Source organism: Saccostrea echinata, unplaced genomic scaffold (assembly GCF_033153115.1).
Source record: "Saccostrea echinata isolate AGI-Se365-2 ecotype Australia unplaced genomic scaffold, CSIRO_AGI_Sech_v1 ptg000064l, whole genome shotgun sequence".
NCBI classification, from domain to species: domain Eukaryota; kingdom Metazoa; phylum Mollusca; class Bivalvia; order Ostreida; family Ostreidae; genus Saccostrea; species Saccostrea echinata.
In genome coordinates this window covers 2,672,183-2,692,012 of record NW_026889813.1, presented here as the reverse complement: position 1 = coordinate 2,692,012, position 19,830 = coordinate 2,672,183, and the positions used below count along the sequence as shown (strand labels likewise).

Sequence of the window (19,830 nt, the reverse complement as noted above, 5' to 3'; positions counted from 1 at the left end):
ATCTTGACCTTTTGAAGAACAAGACAGTTTTGAAAACCTGAATTGCAATACGTAATACCGGTATACACAAGTAAAATTAATTTAAACTTTATGGATTACTAGTACCATGACTTGGGGATGTGCCACGTTTTAGACTTGATTATATCTGAAATTTGAAAGTATTTTGAAATGATTTGTTAACATCATTAAGCATACTTCAATGATTAATGATGTTAACAAATCCTGTCAAAGTAATATTTTTGTAACTGTTGATTAAAATAGATGTAATGTCTCGTATTTTGTTCACCATTAGATTAGATATGCTTTGGTCTTAAATTGATTCATCTGTATCATATGTTTGAGGTATAGATGAAACATTCAATTTTTGTATTTGATTCTATTTCAGACTCCTTTACACTCAGTGTTATAGATGGTCTTGCTCAACATCAAGGGACACTTCGCCTATCACTTGGAGATTTACACGGTTATATATACCCGGAGACATCTATCCATTGGAGAATACAGGAGGCAACAGTTGCTTGTCGACAACTTGGATTTCCTGTGTAATTGATATTACAAAGTTAAAGTCTTTAGAACTCTTAGCTACAGAAAAATTTAGAACACTTGCTGTGGCTTTCGTCTCGTCATTTGGATAAATCAACAACGTTTTATCAATTAACAATAGCTACTTCCATTCAAATGTCGACTCAATATATCCCAGTGAACTTAAAATAAAAGACACCACAGAGTCTGTCACATCCGCTTCGTATTTGGATGTTTTACAGACGATGAGGACCCATTAATGACAAACGAAATGACTTCAGCTTTTCCGTCGTCAACTTTCTTTATTCATGTAGTAATATTCCGCCATCACTTGCATATTATGGTGTTTACGTCTCCCAACTTATTCGATACATGCTCTGAGCACGATCAATGTTTAAACCAAGGCAGGCTACTGACAGATAAATTGATGTTGCAGGGATTTAAACAGCGTCGATTAAAGTCAGCATTTCATAAATTCTATAATCGTTATAATGATCTTGTTAGCAAATGTAACCTTTCATTGGGTCGTATTTTGATTCGCGTGTTTATATTAATTGTTCGGCCTTTGTTTTATACTAATTTGACTGCGGAATGTTCCGTCTACCTGATCAATACATAGGGCTCACGGCGGGTGTGACCGGTCAAAAGGGGATGCTTACTCCTCCTAGGCACCTGGTCCCACCTTTTGAATTTTCGGGCGCCCCTGCTTCATGCCCTATTTACAGATTTGTATTGTTTGCAGATTTTTTCTTTGTTATCTTCAGCTTTCTACTACAACTTTTCACAAAATTTTTAAATCGACACTGTTAAATTTTCACCAGAAGTCATTTTTATGTTCATGTAAGTCCAACTACAGAAGAGTTACGTGCAAGGGATAAAATTTAGAATTCAAACATAAACTTGGATAAAACATACACAATTTGAAATATATAATGATCCAATTGTTGCCATATCAAAAGTGGACAGAGCAGGAACAAATGCATAACATTCAAACAATTTTCTAGTTATAGTGTATTGAAGGTGATTTCACACCATATACAAGTGTATTTCTTTGTTAGTTCCCCTCTCCATTTTGTTGATGCTTTCCTTATGTTGTTGGAAAATTACAGTAAGAGCCCTTTATCCAAATACACAGCTCTTCGAGCTTATTATTGTTCTAGCTATTTGATTCTTTTAATAATTGCTATTCTGATCAAATAATAATTATGTAATAGATCTGTTCTCAAGTTACCAAAAAATATATCGATCATTTAAGGTTATTTTGATAAATGTTTGTCAACAACAATGATAATTTTGACTTATCACCTTCAATGAACATTTGTTTCGAACATTTTCTTATACATTAAACCCGAAAATTTTCTATCCTTTTTGCTAGCTTCAAAGCTTTTGCCTATAACCATTTTGGACCCAAAACAGGGTGGAGGCTGATGAGTTATGTTTCATGCCTCGGAAGTGAAAGGGTAATAGAACAGTGCGAAAGGAATTATGGGCAGGGAAAAGTTATTTCAAACGATTTCCATGGAGTAATATGCACAGGTATGTAAGTAAATGGCGAATATTGTTGAGATGGCAATGAAAAAAAGTATCATAAGTAAAATAGAAAAACATTTTTGGAAAATTCTGTAATCACAGGAACTAGAAATATTGAATTTATCTGTGTTAGGATACCTGAGACAAAGGCTAAAAAACACAAGCTTTTCAGATCAAAGTTTCGCCACTGTCTGTCTGGTGATTGTTAACTGTTTTTGTTTTTCCAATTCCAACAAAACTTTCCATAAAACAATTTTGGATAAGAAAATTCATTTTTTTTTTTCTGAAGGGTCATGAACCTCGAGATGCACTGAGCCAGAAAAGATAAAAATTTTGAAAAATCTACCTTAAATAATGTTTATTCAAATTTCTTAAAAACATGGCCCATGGGGTTAAGTTTGGGCAAAGATTGGAGATCGAAGTCTTTCATTGCCATATGTGAGAGGAAGCTTTAAAGAAATCTCCTGGTGATCAGAAGGTTTACATTTTGTCATATTAATAAACATACATCCCCAAATGGTAAAAATGTATTTTCTTTCATATCATGAGCCCTAATTCTAGGGCATGTCCTCAATGAAGGGTCAAGTTTGACATAGGAATATATGGAGAAAACTCCGTCAAAAATTTCTCTATAAAAGAATTGTACCAAGTCATATCAATACATAAACATCTCCATTTGGTGAAGAATCAAGATTTTTTTCCAAATCATGGGCAAGGGCTTGACTGTGGCCTTAAAATGGACTTCTGATATAGGTATTACATGGGAAAAAATAACATAAATATATTCTCTTCAAGAACGAAAGGCCTTCAATTAGTTATACATATTCCCAGGCATGTATCTTCATATAGTGAATAAATCAAGGTTTCTGAGTGAATCAATTGATTTGTATTTCCTGTTTGTAGTGTTATTATGTTCTTGTGATCAAAGATTTGGGACAGATAATGTTTGGTCTCTCCGTCCGTCTGTCTCTCTGTTTGTCTGCAAAATCTTTCTGTTTGTCTGCAGAATCTTTTAAACTTGCCCATAATTTTTAAAGGATTGGTGCTAGGGCTTTTGTATTTCACATATATATTCCATGTGACCAGATCTTTTTGGGGGGTACCAACTTTTCGTTTTACCTTTACCTACTTCTGAAAAACTTAAACCTTGGCCATAACTTTTGAACGGTTGGTGCTATGGCTTTCATATATTACATGTGTATTCCTATGACAAGACCTTCCCTTGGATACCAACAATTTTTACCCCCTCTGACCTTGACCTTTTAATTTGACTTACATTTTTATAAAAAAAACCTTAACCTTGTCTTTAAATTTTAAACGGTTATTGCTAGGGCTTTTATATACTTGTATCACTTATGTATTCCTTGTGACAAGACCTTTCCTTTGGTACCAATTTTTTGACCTCATGACATTGGAGTATGACGTACTTTTGAAAAACTTGAATCTTTGCCACATGTTCTGAATGGTTCGTGCTAGGGCTTTCAAGTTTCACGTCTGTAATCCTTGTGACAAGACTTTCCTTGAATACCAACATTTTTGAACTCTTTTGACCTTGGATTTTGACCTACATTTGAAAAATTTAAACCTTGGCTTTAGGCTGCCATACGGGGGTTTTTCATCAGTATTTCACAAACACATTATTTATTCAGGTATGGACGACTATGAAGTCCGTTTATCAGATGGTCAGTATGACAGAGGTCGAGTGGAGCTGTCCATAGGGGGGACCTGGGGAAGTGTGTTATCCTCTAGTGTTTGGTCATCTGGCAAAAACGCTAAAGTTATCTGTACACAACTGGGATTTGAATCGTACGTATCATATCTAGTTCCATCGATAAGATATGTTCATATTCAATAAAAACTAAAAATATATACTAATTAAAAGCTAATTAAAATAAGCAGAGTCGGCATATTGAGACTTTTGTGGATTAAAAATATATCAAAACGAAGAATACTTAGTATGTGATTACTAGTAAGTACTTCTTCATAGCAATTACAGCAATGAATTATTAAGAACTTCAATAATTTTGACAATTCGACTATCTAAGTCAAATTTCTCGTATATTTTCTTCGTGATTTACGATTCCCTTTAAGAAGTCGTTCTTTGGTTAAGCAAATACGATATTTTTCCTTTCTAGCGGAGTAGCCATCACTAATGGAACTTACCTACATGGAGCAGGTCCTGTCTGGATTCGAGATTTAAATTGTGCTGGGCATGAGAGATCAATTCGTGATTGTTCCTTTACAATCAATGGAACAGATTTCTACTCCAGATCATCAACACCTGATGTCGGTGTTGTTTGCCTCAATCAAAAGTTTACACATAAGTTCCCAAACCAAACGTTAACACGTAAGTTCACAATGCAAACATTAGATGGTGGGCAAATTTTAATATAAAATAAATTAATTCTTCACTGTACCTTAACCCTGGAACACAAATTGCACAATTAGATAAGGTGCTTTAGCTAATTGCCATAATGCATACGGTTAGGATGCTTGATGTCCAGGAATGAATTAAGATTTTCAAAGGTACACTGTGTAAAGAAGATCTTCAGCGATGCAAAGTATTTTCAATATATAATCAATATAGCCCCGTCTTTGGGCCTGAACCCTAGACCAAAGGAACATGAATTTTGCAATTTTGGTATAGAGCTGGCAGATCATTTTCATTGCACTGTCCTCTTCTTAGATTCCTGTTTTGAATTTCCAAAATTTTGAATTTCTTATTTCCATCTAGCAAAAATTAGAATTTTCACACCTGGGTGGTCACCCGTGTATACTAGTAGTCTGTTTTGATTATTACCTGTGTTGTGCAAATTCATTGTCAGAATATCTATCATTAATACTTCTTTGATTAGATATTACTTAAGCAGGTTCTACATATTTATAATTCTAACTGTTTAATATATATATATATATATATATATATATATATATATATATATATATATATATATATATATATATATATATATATGTATGTATATATATATATATATATATATATATATATAAAGCACTAAAAATGACCAACGACACGAACAATAATAATTGTCAAATTTTCGGGACAACCTGTCCCTTCCTCAGGACAAAGAAAAAGTTAAGAAGTCATAAAAACAAAGGAAATAGAGAAGCAAAAACAACTAGCACTACTACTAAACTACCAAACACTAAATATTTACAAGGTTACATGTTTAATTTGGAGTTTATAAACAGTTGTGAACAAAGAAATCCGGAGCGCTATGAATTGCGTCCGGTCTATCGGGTGTACTCGGTGAAGTGTGATTTACATAATTGAACGAATTAATTATCGCTAATTAATTACGGCCAACAGTAAATCGTACATTGTCTTATTCTCTCAAAATAGCGTAACTCTACATGATAAAAAGAAATTAAAGAAAGATAATATGGAAGGACAATTTTGAAATATGAATTTGGATATATTATAAATTTGGAAATCGGAAAAAAGAAATAAACAAAAATGCTCACATTTTTGTTTATTTCTTTTTTCCGATTTCCAAATTTATAATATATCCAAATTCATATTTCAAAATTGTCCTTCCATATTATCTTTCTTTAATTTCTTTTTATCATGTAGAGTTACGCTATTTTGAGAGAATAAGACAATGTACGATTTACTGTTGGCCGTAATTAATTAGCGATAATTAATTTGTTCAATTATGTAAATCACACTTCACCGAGTACACCCGATAGACCGGACGCAATTCATAGCGCTCCGGATTTCTTTGTTCACAACTGTTTATAAACTCCAAATTAAACATGTAACCTTGTAAATATTTAGTGTTTGGTAGTTTAGTAGTAGTGCTAGTTGTTTTTGCTTCTCTATTTCCTTTGTTTTTATGACTTCTTAACTTTTTTCTTTGTCCTGAGGAAGGGACAGGTTGTCCCGAAAATTTGACAATTATTATTGTTCGTGTCGTTGGTCATTTTTAGTGCTTTATATAAATTTCCATCCGTGACCTTGTATCTACTTAGTAGATCCGACACTTCGGATATACAGTGTTGTTGGTTTTTAGTGCTTTATATATATATATATATATATGTGTGTGTGTGTGTGTGTGTGTGTGTGTGTGTGTGTGTGTGTGTGTATTATTACTTACATTTTTGGATCACAAGTTATAAGAAGAGAATAAACAAGGTTAAGAATGATTTTAATAAATGAATAAATAATTTTAATTCATCAACAAAGAGATCAATAATTTTTGACAATAAAACAATTGAATGTATTTGGATTATTACTTTACTAATACAATAAGGAGAGGGAAGCAAAAGAATTTAAATTATTTTGCAAAAATACTAGTAATAAGAACTGTTAAAAATGCATTATATAAAGATAGAAAGTAGCTGCGATTGTATATTTACATGTATATGCATTTCTAAGTAATTTCTTCCACACATTATTAGATATAGTATTTTATGATACATCTTTATATATGATAAGAATTGGACATATTTTATTGACAAAAAGTCAAAAAGATTAGACACAACTTAGAAAATCTTCTCTTGCCATAATATATAATTTAATTTATATAGTCTACTGGGAAAACATTAGTTGTGTCAAAAATTTAGATTAAATTCCTAATACATGTGTATACAAAATATAATTCTTCTTAAAAACTATGATGTCTAGAAAAATGCCCATATTCATTTAAAAAAGCTTGTTAATAATCTTTAAATGCATTTTATGCAACAGAGAAGGAATCATTCCCCCATAACATCAGATGCACATCTATAAGGAACAAATTTTTGAATGATAAAAGATTGTTCATTAGAGAATGTAATGCTGTTGCATATTTTTCAAACAGAATTATCTGATTTAAACATAATTTTTAAGTAGGCTTAGTATATTAATTTGAAAATGAATACATATGTTTATATATCATTGTTATCAGTCACATTATTCCATTATTTTTGCAGATAACGCGATATTTTGTTTTAATTATCACATGTGTAGTGTTATTCTCATTTCCATTTAACCGCACGATAACGGGACAGAGATTCAAGATTTCAAAGCATTATTATCAGTACTAACTTTTACTTTACATGTATTTTCAAATATCTGTGATGCATAGTTTAATAGAACTGGCACTAAAACATTTTAATAAATTAAAATATTATTAAATCATGGAGAGTATGAAAATGAATAAAATTAAAAAAATATATTTTTTTTTAAAAGGAAGACAAATCAGTAATAATACTTACCAAATATCATGATTTATAAAATTAAAAAAAAAAGAAAGATTTTATCATAAAATCAATACTAATGATAATATATAGAATAAAAAATAAATGACGCTAATTATTTTAAAAAAATATTCATTTCATGTCCATTCATTGCATTTTCAAAAATATTCTTAAACGTTCTCTCTGGTAATCTAAAACGGTTTGTTTCCGTTTTGCACACATTTGAAATTCGTGTGATGAAAAAGATGTGTACAAAACTGGAATTTGTCCAGGTAAGATTATTACTTAATTGCTATAGTCTGTATCATAGCTTGAGAAAATGGGAAAGGTAAACCTAAAGGGAAAGAGTAGGAAATAAAGTCATATGCATTTCATATCTAGATTTATTAGTTTTTATTATAAGATTTATTAATATTCATTTTTTAGTCAAATCATTCATGTCACCTGTGATTAATTTCTTTTGTTTTCTCCCTCTCCTTACCTGTACATTTATTATTTATTCATTTCATAAAATGATGGCGTGATGCTTCCCATTATTAAAAATACATGTACCAGTAAATTTAAAACAAATTATATTAACCTAACTAATGAATGGACAGTGCCATATAAGGTCATGCAAGAAGAATAAAAAGCACATACATGTACAACGTTTATCTTTAGCTGTCCAATGTGGAAGCCTTTAACATCGGAGAAATATTTTTAAGTATTTTGAAAGCCTCAAACTAATCATAGCGTCAGATACATGTATATGACTTCTCGAAATGTCCATTCTAATGTCTAAAGTATTGAAGAGGACCATTACTAACTTCTCTTTTTTTGTACTAGAGGTGACTTCATCAACGAAAACTTCTAAGTCATCACAAAATTCACAAGATAATATGTCAACTACAGAACTTGTTTTTAAAACAAAGAATTCATCTGAAGGAAATGAGGAGACGCCAGATGAAAAAGACAACGAACATGAGATAATCCATGATAATACAGGAATGTTCATAGGCATTTCTTTGGCAGCTCTCTCTTTCGCCATTCTCGTTATTCTAGCTATATGCTGGAAAATGCGAAGTACAATAAGAAAAGGTAATAATTATTTAATTAAATTTGTAAATAAAAAGGGTATACAATTCATAAAAATATTTCAAGTCAAATGACATATCAAGTCATTTGTGGAGAAATAAGGACATCGGTACTAGTATTACTTCTGTTTCTGGTAATATAACATGTATGTGTATTTAATGACTTTCTTAAATCACTTCATTTTTCATTACTAGTACATGTATCTCTTCATATTGCTGCACATTTTTGTGTTTGCAAGACATGAATATCTTTGGAATTAGGAATTTAAATTGTATTTACATGCATTTCAATAAAGACAACAATATTTAGATTTCATTTGAAAGAAATTGTGTTTTAAAAATTCCAATGCGGATAAAAGAGAAAACATATATCATGCGTACTCCATTTTAATAAGTAAACCACGAAAATAGTAAATTGCAAGGCATTGTTCAAAGAGCTCCGTTTTATCAGTAATTTAAATATCATGAATATGTCAAGTTGAAATTCATTATGTCGAAGTACTCGGAATAAAAATATTAATTCTCAATTCCGTATCCACTTTTACCATTGTATTTATTTCTTTTTCTATTTTATTCTAAATTGAGCTCAAAATACATTTATGATTGAAAGCATGACAGAGGATACAACCGGAATACACTAGATATATTCAATGTACACGAAAAAAAGTCTGAATTTTAAAAATATGTGAATAGTTCTTGCTGTTTTAAAAATTTTATGTCTTTTACTGGTATTACTCAATTCGAAAAGATATATTATTTACATATAAATGAAATATAACGAAAGTATGCTCTTCTCATTTTTACTTAATTTTCATTTTTTATCATACACCAGATGCCAGTCTGAGTGTTTCTTCTCTAAAAGAGAGGTGAGTACAGATATGTTTCGTTTTTTCCTGTAAAACAAATTAAAAATGCAAAGCACAATAAACCTCATTTTATCAATACCTATTTAAGATATCTTTTGCTACCTCTTAAAACTGCAGGAGGGGGATTTCTTACAAGAGAGCGAGACGAACGATCGGACAATAAAAAATATGATTACAGATATTTCTTTAGATGGAGCAGGTATACAAGAAAACCAAATTCATATAACTTATGATTTTATTTGATTTTTGATCGAACCATGGCCTTTTAGCTCACCTGAGCAGAAAACTCAAGTGCAAGAGCTTTTCTTACCCCATTTTGTCTGGTATCCATCTAATCTGTCCGTCCGTTGTAAACTTTTAACATTTTTGACATCGAGCTAAAATCAACCAAATTTGCAACAAAGCATCCTTTGTGGCAACGCACTTTGAAAAAAATTTTCAAAGTGCATTTTTTAAAATTGGGACAAAATCAACGCACTTTGAATTTTTTTTTTTAAAGTGCGTTAAGAGTGTACATCAACATTTTTTACCATGGAGACACTTAACGCACTTTGAAAAAATATAAATAAAACAAAAATTCTGGACTTAGATTTAAGTAATAGACAGCATTATTTTGTTATATTTCTTTCGAAAACTGATGAATTGATCTACTCTCATCGAGAACGAAGAGAAGACAGGTAGAAGGTCCCTCAGCCCAACTTTTTATCTTCTTTACCCAAATGTATGTATTTACATAACGTAGTATGACGGTAACATTCGTATACTTTGAATAAATTTGAGTTATCGTAAAATAGATTTTTAAAAAAATGAGATAAGCTTTCCTGAAAGAAAAAACAACGCTCCCTATTATATTAAAGCAGAGATCGAGGTTCAGGGACTATATCACTGATCTAAGCAACAATAGCCAACTAACTATATATACTTTGGCCAAAGTAGCTTTACAAAATCAACTTGTATAAAATGCATAATTTTTTTTTTCATACCTCTTAATACTAATCAAAGAACTGTAAAAAAAATCATATTGTGCGGGAATAGACATTTTTTTCATCTTCTTAATACGTATCAAATATCTATAAAAATACCATCATATTCTGCGGGAAAATTATCATTGCTCCCTTTTCCCTAGGAAAAATGCGAAACTTTAAGTCATAAATCGACCCCTACATCAGTCTACAGAGCTTATCATAGACTGGAAATAAAATTGAAACAAAATCGTGCTATTAAACAAACATTCTTCCATTATAACTAAAGGACCCATTTCCCTTTTGTTACATTTACGAGAACTTTTGGGAACTAGACAATCCCTAAAAATCTTTAAAATGTCTATATCTCAGATTCTGAAGTGACGTCATCACCGAAAATTTATCCAAACAGATTCAAATAATTATTTATCATACCTAAAATTTGCTAGAATATTAACCAAGCCGTGCACTTTTTTTTCAAAGTGCGTTACATGTAATATGGTGGATATTAACGCACTTTGAAAAGAAATATTTTTATTTCAAAGTGCGTTAACTTGGTCCCAAATTTGGGTGCGTAATTTTTCAAAGTGCGTTGTAACAATCCTTGTTAAAGGGGATTTAATTTATTCAGATGAATAGCCAGGCCCTTTTTAAGTGGAGATGATTGAGAAATAGTGGAAATTCGGTGATGTCATTAAAAATCGACTCAAGAACAATATTAACTGGACTAAAAAGGGAAAGTTAGTGAAAGCTTCATGACAATTAGTGTACCGGTAGATTCAGATTTGTTCAGATTGTGGTCATCTGGGCTATCCAGTTAAAATATGCTTACATTAATTGTATGTTTAAGATAATTTGATATTAACGCGTACCTTTCTATTTTTTCTATATGAATTTAATACGTGCAGAACACAACTTACTGAGTACTTCCTTTTAAAATATTGAACAATTTCTTTTGGACATCAACTGTGTAAAATTACTAAAGATATAGGGAGATTTCTTTGCAGAGTTAATTATAGGGAATGTTATCTATTTAACAGATATCTTGAAGAAAGACTTTCGGGACTAGGGTATTAATATTTGTTTCCAGTATTCTTTAAAACCTCGATCATAAAATTAAAATAATGAGATCTTGCACTTAAGAGGTTAAGTTTTTATTTTGTGGTTCCTTTTCAGTGTGCTCGCATCTTTAAGATGGAGAGGAGGAGGTTGTTTTCATTTGAGTTTGTCTGTTTATCTGTCTGTCTCTCTGATTTCGGTCGAATTTGTTTATCTGCCTCTGGTTTTGGTCCCGTTTGTCTGTTTACCTATCTGTCTCACTAACTTCTGACAAGTTTTTCTCTTTGTCTGCCTGTCTCTCTGACTTCTGTCTTATTTGTTTATTTATGTAAAAGATGAAGATAACGAACGGTTATCAATCTCATAAATCCATGAAACACAAGGAATCGTGATCAGGGCACCAATTAACACGAACCCCTGGAAACACCAAAGATTGGATCAGGTGCCTAGGAGGAGTAAGCATCCCCTGTCGACCGGACACACCTGCTGTAAGCCCTATCTATTAATTAGGTAGACTGAGTACTCCGTAGTCAAAGTTAGAATAAAAGCACTGACCTAAAACATATCCAAATACAAAACAGATGTGGCAGACTCCAGAGTGTCTTTTATGTCGAGGTCACTTGGATATATCGAGTCGACATATGAATGATATTAACTATTGTTAATTGATAAAGAGTTGGGTTGGTGATATTTCTGAATGTTGAACTGAAGGCCAAGGCAAAAGTTTTTTCTCATGAGGAAGATTTTGAATAAATTCTGCTTCATTGGAATTTAGAAACAGGTTTGCTTATATCATGTATAATGGACCACAATTAGTGACCGTTGGAATTCCAACATATTGTTGGAAAACCTGGTCTCCAAAGACTACATAGATTTTATCTGTCTGTCTCTATGACTTCGATTACCTTTGTCTGTTTGTCTCTCTGATTTTGGTCGAGAAAACTCTTTGGACTAGTATGAAGTCTTATACTTACAAAACAGAGAATTAAGATATACTTAGCTGAACGTTCTATTGGTGCCTTACAAATGCATCTTTTGGGCTGCGAAAAACGAATCGAAACACATGACACCTCTTCGTATATTATTATAGCCTTTGTCAACTTACAAGTTTAAATTTCTTTTCCAGTGATACACATCAAGAAGAGCAGTCATCAAATGGTAAAATACTTTATAATACCTGTAGTTTATATATATATATATATATATATATATATATATATATATATATATATATATATATATATATATATATATATATATATATATATATACTCTTAAAATCTTTTATATTTTAATTATCTATCCATCGTAGCGTGGACGTAGATATTACCGTAACAATTTCATATAAATGTATAAACGTCAACTGTTGATAAAATAAAAATTCTCTCAAAAATATACATGTTAACCTCTGCTTTCATTTCTTTGCAGGCATGGAACAAAATGGCTACCAGTGCGTATATATAAATTTCTGACTTTAAAAGTAGTATCCAATAGATTAATTTTCCATAGCTGCGTGAAAGGAGAGGGGGATGGGGGTTACATGCCCACCGTCTCAACACTTGTTATGGCCTATAATTATAAAACGGGAATGATGAAAGCTTTTAGTCGAAGGAATGCTAATTATAACCAGAAAGTACACATATCAACTTCCTGAATCAATATCACCTGAACCTAAATCAAAGTCTCATTAGGGTTCAAAGATGTCTGCTGTCTGGGTCATATTTTGTGCTGTACACGTAGAATTTCGTACCTTATGTAAAGATTGCCTTGGACAACGCACTTTGAAAAAATTACGCACTTTGAAAAATAATTTCAAAATGCGTTAAAATTGGGAGAAAATCAACGCACTTTGAAAAAAAATTCAAAGTGCGTTAAATTTGGGACAAAATCAACGCACTTTGAAAAAAAATTCAAAGTGCGTTAAGAGTGTACAAAAACAATTTTTTTTTATCATGGAGACACTTGACGCATTTTGAAAAAAAAAATATGTATAAAACAAAAAAATTCTGGACTTAGATTTAAGTAATAGACAGCATTATTTTGTTATATTTCTTTCGAAAAACTGATGAATTGATCTACCCTCATCGAGAACGAGGAGAAGATAGGTAGAAGGTCTCCGGGCCCAACTCTTTATCTTTCCTACCCAAATGAATGTATTTATCTAACTGGTATGACATTGGTATACTTTCTCTCAATGGACTTTAGTTATCGTCAAATAAACGAAAAATTGAGATAAGCTTTCCTGAAAAAAAAAAAAAATAATAATAACGCACCCTATTATATTAAAGAAAAGGGATTCAGGGGCCGTATCGCTGATCTATACAACAATAGCCAACTAACTATACTTTGGCCTAAGTAGCTTTACAAAAGCAATTTGCATAAAATGCATAAATAATTTCTTCATACCTCTTAATATTAATCAATAACTGTTAAAAACAAGCATTCTGAGAGTATTGCATTAGCAATACTAGTCCCCTACTTGCAAATGTAATCTGGTTCCCGTTAAAAATTGAAAATACCATAAATCCGTCAAAAATCATTGAAGCGAAACGAAATGCAAACTTGATCTATAAGTATTCAAGGTAAAGTCAGATACCAAAAATCAGCTTAATATCTGCAAGCGTTTAGAAGAAAATCGCGGAAAACCCTTAAAAATTGAAAATGTCTTAATTCCGTCAAAAATCAATGAACAAATTCAAACTTGATCTGTAACTCATCAAGATACACTCACATACCGAAAACCAGCTCAATATCTGCAAGCGTTTAGGAAAAAAGTGCGGAAAACCAAATGGGACACACTGACAGACAGACAGAGGGACAGGTAGACGGACAGACAGAGAGACGGATGGACAGACTCAGAGGAAACCTAGTATATAGTTCCCCCCGGTTTCACCGGTAGGGATCTAAAAATCATATTGTGCGGGAATAAACAATTTTTTTTTCATCTAGATATCTAAATACTTATTATTTTTGTCCCATGATCCCCTGCACTGTGTTATTGGGAAGTGCAGGGGATCATGGGGCAAGACTAATTACTTATATCAAATAACTATAAAAAGACCATCATATTGTGCGGGAAATTTTTTTTCAATGGAAAAGTCATAATTTCTTCCTTTTTCCTTGAGAAAAATACGATACTTTAAGTCATAAATTGACCCCTACATCTACCTAACTTAGATCTTACATCTACCTAGACTGGATAAAAAAAAAAGTACGAAATTGAGCTACATGTATTAAACAACCATTCCTCCATAATTTCTAAAATACCCATCTCCCTTTTATTAGTCCCCTACCGGTGAAACCGGAGGGGACTATAGGTTTCCTCTGAGTCTGTCCGTCCGTCTGTCTGTCCGTCTGTCTGTCTGTCTGTCCCTCTGTCAGTCTGTCCCACTTGGTTTTCCGCACTTTTTTTCCTGAACGCTTGCAGATATTGAGCTGATTTTTGGTATGTGAGTGTATCTTGATGAGTTACAGATCAAGTTTGCATTTCGTTCCGCTTCATTGATTTTTGACGGAATTACGACCTTTTCAATTTTTAGGGGTTTTCCGCAATTTTCTTCTAAACGCTTGCAGATATTGAGCTGCTTTTTGGTATGTGACTTTATCTTGATTAGTTATAGATGAAGTTTGCATTTCGTCCCGCTTCATTGATTTTTGACAGAGTTATGGCATTTTCAATTTTAAACGGGAACCAGATTACACTTGCCGGTAGGGGACTAGTATTGCTAATGCAATACTCTCAGAATGCTTGTTACATTTACGAAACCTTTGGGAACAAGACAACCCCTAAAAATCTTTAAAACTTCTATATGGCAGATCCTGGAGTAACGTCATCACCGAAAATTTATCCAACCAGTTTCAAATAATTATTCATCATACCTAAAATTTGCAAAAAAATATTGATCAAGCCGTGCACATTTTTTTTCAAAGTGCGTTAATATGGTCGATATTAACGCACTTTGAAAAGAAATATGTCAAAGTGCGTTAATTTGGTCCCAAATTTAACGCACTTTGAAAAAATTTCAAAGTGCGTAATTTTTCAAAGTGCATTGTAACAATGCGTCTTAATCAAGATAATACTGAGCCCGTGCTATAGCTTTGTACGGAAGCCGGTAGGTGCCAGGTAGAAAAATATTTTATCTGGCGGCCGCCACATAAATAACTGGCGGACGCCAGAAACTTATCTGGCGGCCGCCAGATAACTTATTTGGCAGCCGCCAGAAGTTATGTGGCAATTATTTATGTAATTAAGGAAAATTATACGGCGGCCGCCAAATATTTATCTGTCAGCCGCCAGAAATTATATGGCGGCCGCCAGATTTTTTTTATCTGGCGACCGCCAAATAAAAAGATCTGGCGGTCGCCAGATAAAATATTTTTTTTCTACCTGGCACCAACCAGCTTCCGTAGCTTTGCTATCTGAAATAGTATAAGAATATCCCTGGAACGAAGATTAGATGATATCATTGGAGGACCATGAGCCATGACCATCTTAACAAAGTCGCGGTAATTTTTGAAACATAAATTGTAATGCAATTTTTCACCAGGTTATAAATCTGTAATTCTGGAATGATATATATATACGCCAGTTTTGCTACCAAGATTAGTGCATGATGACTTCCGAATGTCATATGGAATATGGCACAATCGTGATTTTTAGTTATTATGGGAGTTTACGTATGAATGGATGAGAATGTAATCGGCCTGCATTGGCATAATTTGACTTTATGGAAAAAATCATCTCTATTTGAACACCCTATGGTTGTCCATGACGTCTTAATATTGAATAACGGTATGGTCTCCAGTAGTGTAAATTGTGTATTGGTTCTGTTATGGTTGAGGTAATTTTTACCCCCCCCCCCCTCTCTCTCTCTCTGTGTGTGTGTGAGGGTGTGTGTGTGTGTGTGTGAAATTAACATGAAATTAGCATGATTATTAACAATAAAACAAATCAGAAAATCAAACACGTAACACTTGACAATATTTTCAGGACAATGCCATTTCAAAGACAGGACAACCCATCTCATATCAATTTTAATCAGAACAACATGGATTATAACTCGGAACATTCTTCGAACAACAATCCCTTCTCTGGATTGCACGATCACGAGGGGACGTATTTAAAACTACTGTCGCTCTCACCAGATTCTACAGTCAGGCCCAACAGCTCGTACGCAAGCGTTGTACCATCCGCTGAAGTGACGTCAAGCAGCTCGAACGGGTGAAAATCACACTAATGATGATGAACAGAAGTAGAACGTTATTTAATATATCCTTATATAAAAGCAATTACATTATTGTTTTATTTAAATAGCATCCGATTTAATCTTTGAATTTACAGATGAAAAAAAATATAATCATTTTTTCACTTTCACTATGCTTGTCATTATTTAATCAATGTGTTCAATTAAACTTTTGTAACAGAAAATGAAAACTTTTTTTTCTGCATAGCACTCTTCAAACAAGTGATATCAATATCAATATTTTAGTATTTTATCTAAGGCACAGAATGAACTTTTATTCAACCAAAGGATCAAAACGAGAAACACATAAGATATAACCGAGAAATTTCATTTGCTGCATTATCACCATCGATACTTGATCATTACCAATAAATCCAACCCATGTCAAATGGATGCAAAAGCAGGCCTGTAGCAACTGTCTCATAAGTTGGGGAGGGGGGGGGAATTTCCCCCCAAAAATCTTGCAAAAAAAAGCTCCTTAGATGTCCAAATCTTGGAATTTGCCAGTGCTTGACCTTACAGCAACAAGAAAGCGAGGGGGGTGGGGTGGGGGGCATCTAAATAAAACTTTACTATCATAGCAAAATACTATACTTAGAAAAAGTGGAAAGGGCCCCCCACACCATACTCCCGCGTTCTACGGGCCTGAAAAGCTCTTTAAATAATCTTTTTTTTTGTGCTAATTATTAAGTTTTATAATGTGATGTTTCAGGGAGAAATGTCACTCACCAATTCCGACACATTTAAATAACTATTAATAAGCCTATCAAATATTTAGTTTTATCTAGGTTTTTAGGATACTTAAATAATGAACGTTGTGTGAATTATATACATGTAGATAAGAAAAGGAAAAGAGTAGGCAGTCACAAAGCTGAGAGCAGCTTAACAATTAATGCAAAGAAGTGATGGGTCTGTCGATTACAATTTGAAACGTCAAACAGTAGCAGCAAATAATGCGGAATGAGGATCCATGGCTTGGTAGAGCTATAGAAATGGAAAGCAATGATATTCCATTAAATGAGAGATAACTGACCTCGTTGAATTTTGAAAATATCCAATGTACAATATATAACTTTTTTCATCGATATAGTTCTCTCTTCATTAGTAATGAACATTAAAATTGCACTCGATATGTATGATTAGTGCAAACGACAGAATCTAATGAGATTTTCATCCTTTTTCAACTTATTCACCAAAATTTCAGAAAATGTTTGAGTCAGATGTTGTACATGCACATCTTTTTGGTTTTTTGTCTGAAGTGGCATCAGGAAAATTAAAAATTAAGAGCCATTCTCTGTAATGACTTGAACTTTTATATAAGAGCTGTGGCACGCATAGCCTCAGAATTTCCCCAAACTCTCTATGATAAAAGTCTTTGATACCGTAAACTCAAATCAGGCATAAATTGGTTGCTACGTGTCATGGTTACCATAGCAACATGTCCTAAAGTTTGAAAAATGGCATTTTTCAACATCTTCAGAGACCCTTAGTTAACGTTTGCAGCAAAGCAAACAAGTGGTAATGACTGTTTCTGAAAGTTGAACGCCTGGTGTCTTAAATGCATGATAAACATGTTTGGTAAATCATCTATAACATACGTTACTATGGAAACAAAGTATTCAAAAGTAATAATTTTGTTCATTTAATCTTATAAAGTCATACACTTAAGAATAAAGACAATTATAGGTTGAAATGCAAGCAAATAATAGAGAAGAGATCCTTGTAACATATACCAAGGACAAAATATGATATTTCTTATAGGTTGGCAATGGTTGCCATGGTTTTAATAACACAAAGGGACTTCAAATTTACTCTCTTAGTGTTTTAATCTTATCCTATCTTTTTAAAAAGCATATTTCTATATAACTGATGATCAATTTTTAAAGGCCTTGGTGTGACCCTAATTTTTACATTTCAAAAAATTCAATTTCAATTCTTTAAATAGTGCGTTGCTATGGAAATAAGGCGAAAAAACATACATAAAAATCTGAAAAATACTCTGTTTCCTTGGATACGTACCGTTGTATGTAGATTCCCAAAACTTTAATGAATGATATATGTGAACAACTAACCTGACTTTCAATTTTGACTATCACCCAATCTCTAACTGGATGCAAAAAGCTGGCACATGGGGTCTAATATTGACAAAAAATTAACAAAATCGAACATTTTCTCTTCTTGGTAACTATAGCAACAGTGTTGTATTTTTCAACAAGCTTTATCAATATATGATATTCAGCTTTAGTTCTACAAGATAAGTACTATTCAAGGTGATTCAAATAATATTTTTCTTGATTAAAAGGTTAGTAAATTCCTAAAGCAGCAAAAAAAATATCACTTTAAACAACTAGTACGTTGTTTCCATGGTTACACTGCAAAGTAACAATTAATCTCAATTTTTCTTATGTTGTCGGTGTTGCAAGGTCCTAAGGATGCATATGTGCCACTCATGAATTTTATTGTTTTTCCTCACGATAGTAGCATTAACCCAATCATAGCAACAGATTTTGCATGGTGACACTGTGTTACCATGGCAACCATGAAAGTTATTTTTAGAATAATATTGCCAATACCTAATTACATGAGGTCAAATATTTTTCATTGTTTTTCTTGCGTTGTTGATTGAGTTTGATCATGTAACATCTATCATTTGTGACTATAGAGCGTTTTTCAGCATTTTTCAGCATCTAAAATGTATTCCAAATGTACCCATGGTTACCACTTACTTAGAGATAAATTCTAAATAGTTTCTTTATAGCATAAGTGGCAACAAGGTGTCATGTTTCTGGGAGAATGGTTTGTTTGTTTTTCTTAGTCTTTATTAAGGCTCAGTAAAGATTTAAAGTAGCTGAAAATCTCAATTTTTTCAACTTTTCTGGCTGTTACCATGGCAACAAAGACACATAGCAACGAAATTTTATTTGATATATGTTTCTGGTGTCAAGTTGTAATAATGAGCAAAGTTTCATCAAAATCGGTGACCATGCGTGGCAAAGAAGTTTAAGTGGTTACAGAGAATCGCTATTAATTTTTCCAAAACTGTGAGTTGACAACTAGCCGAACAAATTTTGCGCAAGCAGATTTACATCGGAATTTATTATTTGCGTTTCTAAAACAACAACGGTTAGCAGAAGAAATAATCATATTACTGATGCAAAATAAAATGTTGATACATGTATATTCATTGCCATCAACTTAATTAAACAATCTTTTTTTTTAAATGGTTTTCTCCTTTTTCCGTTTCCTATTCATTCAGTACGACGAACCCTGATTGGAACGAAACAGTCTCTTTATGCGTACAATAGATATTGATTGCTTAAGTCATTCAAGCTTTTTGAAAAGCTATTACTTGTATTGCTGAAGACAAATAACG

General features: G+C 32.5%; 1 protein-coding gene across 1 annotated transcript; it reads left to right on the top strand.

Annotated features, from left to right (window-relative positions):
* The first annotated feature begins 266 nt into the window (after window positions 1-266).
* LOC133175675 (deleted in malignant brain tumors 1 protein-like) lies at window positions 267-16,526 on the top strand. Its single transcript, XM_061310782.1, has 10 exons — window positions 267-273; window positions 386-542; window positions 1,898-2,058; window positions 3,702-3,858; window positions 4,188-4,399; window positions 8,080-8,331; window positions 9,160-9,193; window positions 12,341-12,372; window positions 12,643-12,664; window positions 16,205-16,526. Exons 1-10 carry the CDS (start codon window positions 267-269, stop codon window positions 16,437-16,439), a joined length of 1,269 nt encoding a protein of 422 aa, XP_061166766.1. The 3' UTR covers window positions 16,440-16,526.
* Window positions 16,527-19,830: the final 3,304 nt, after the last annotated feature.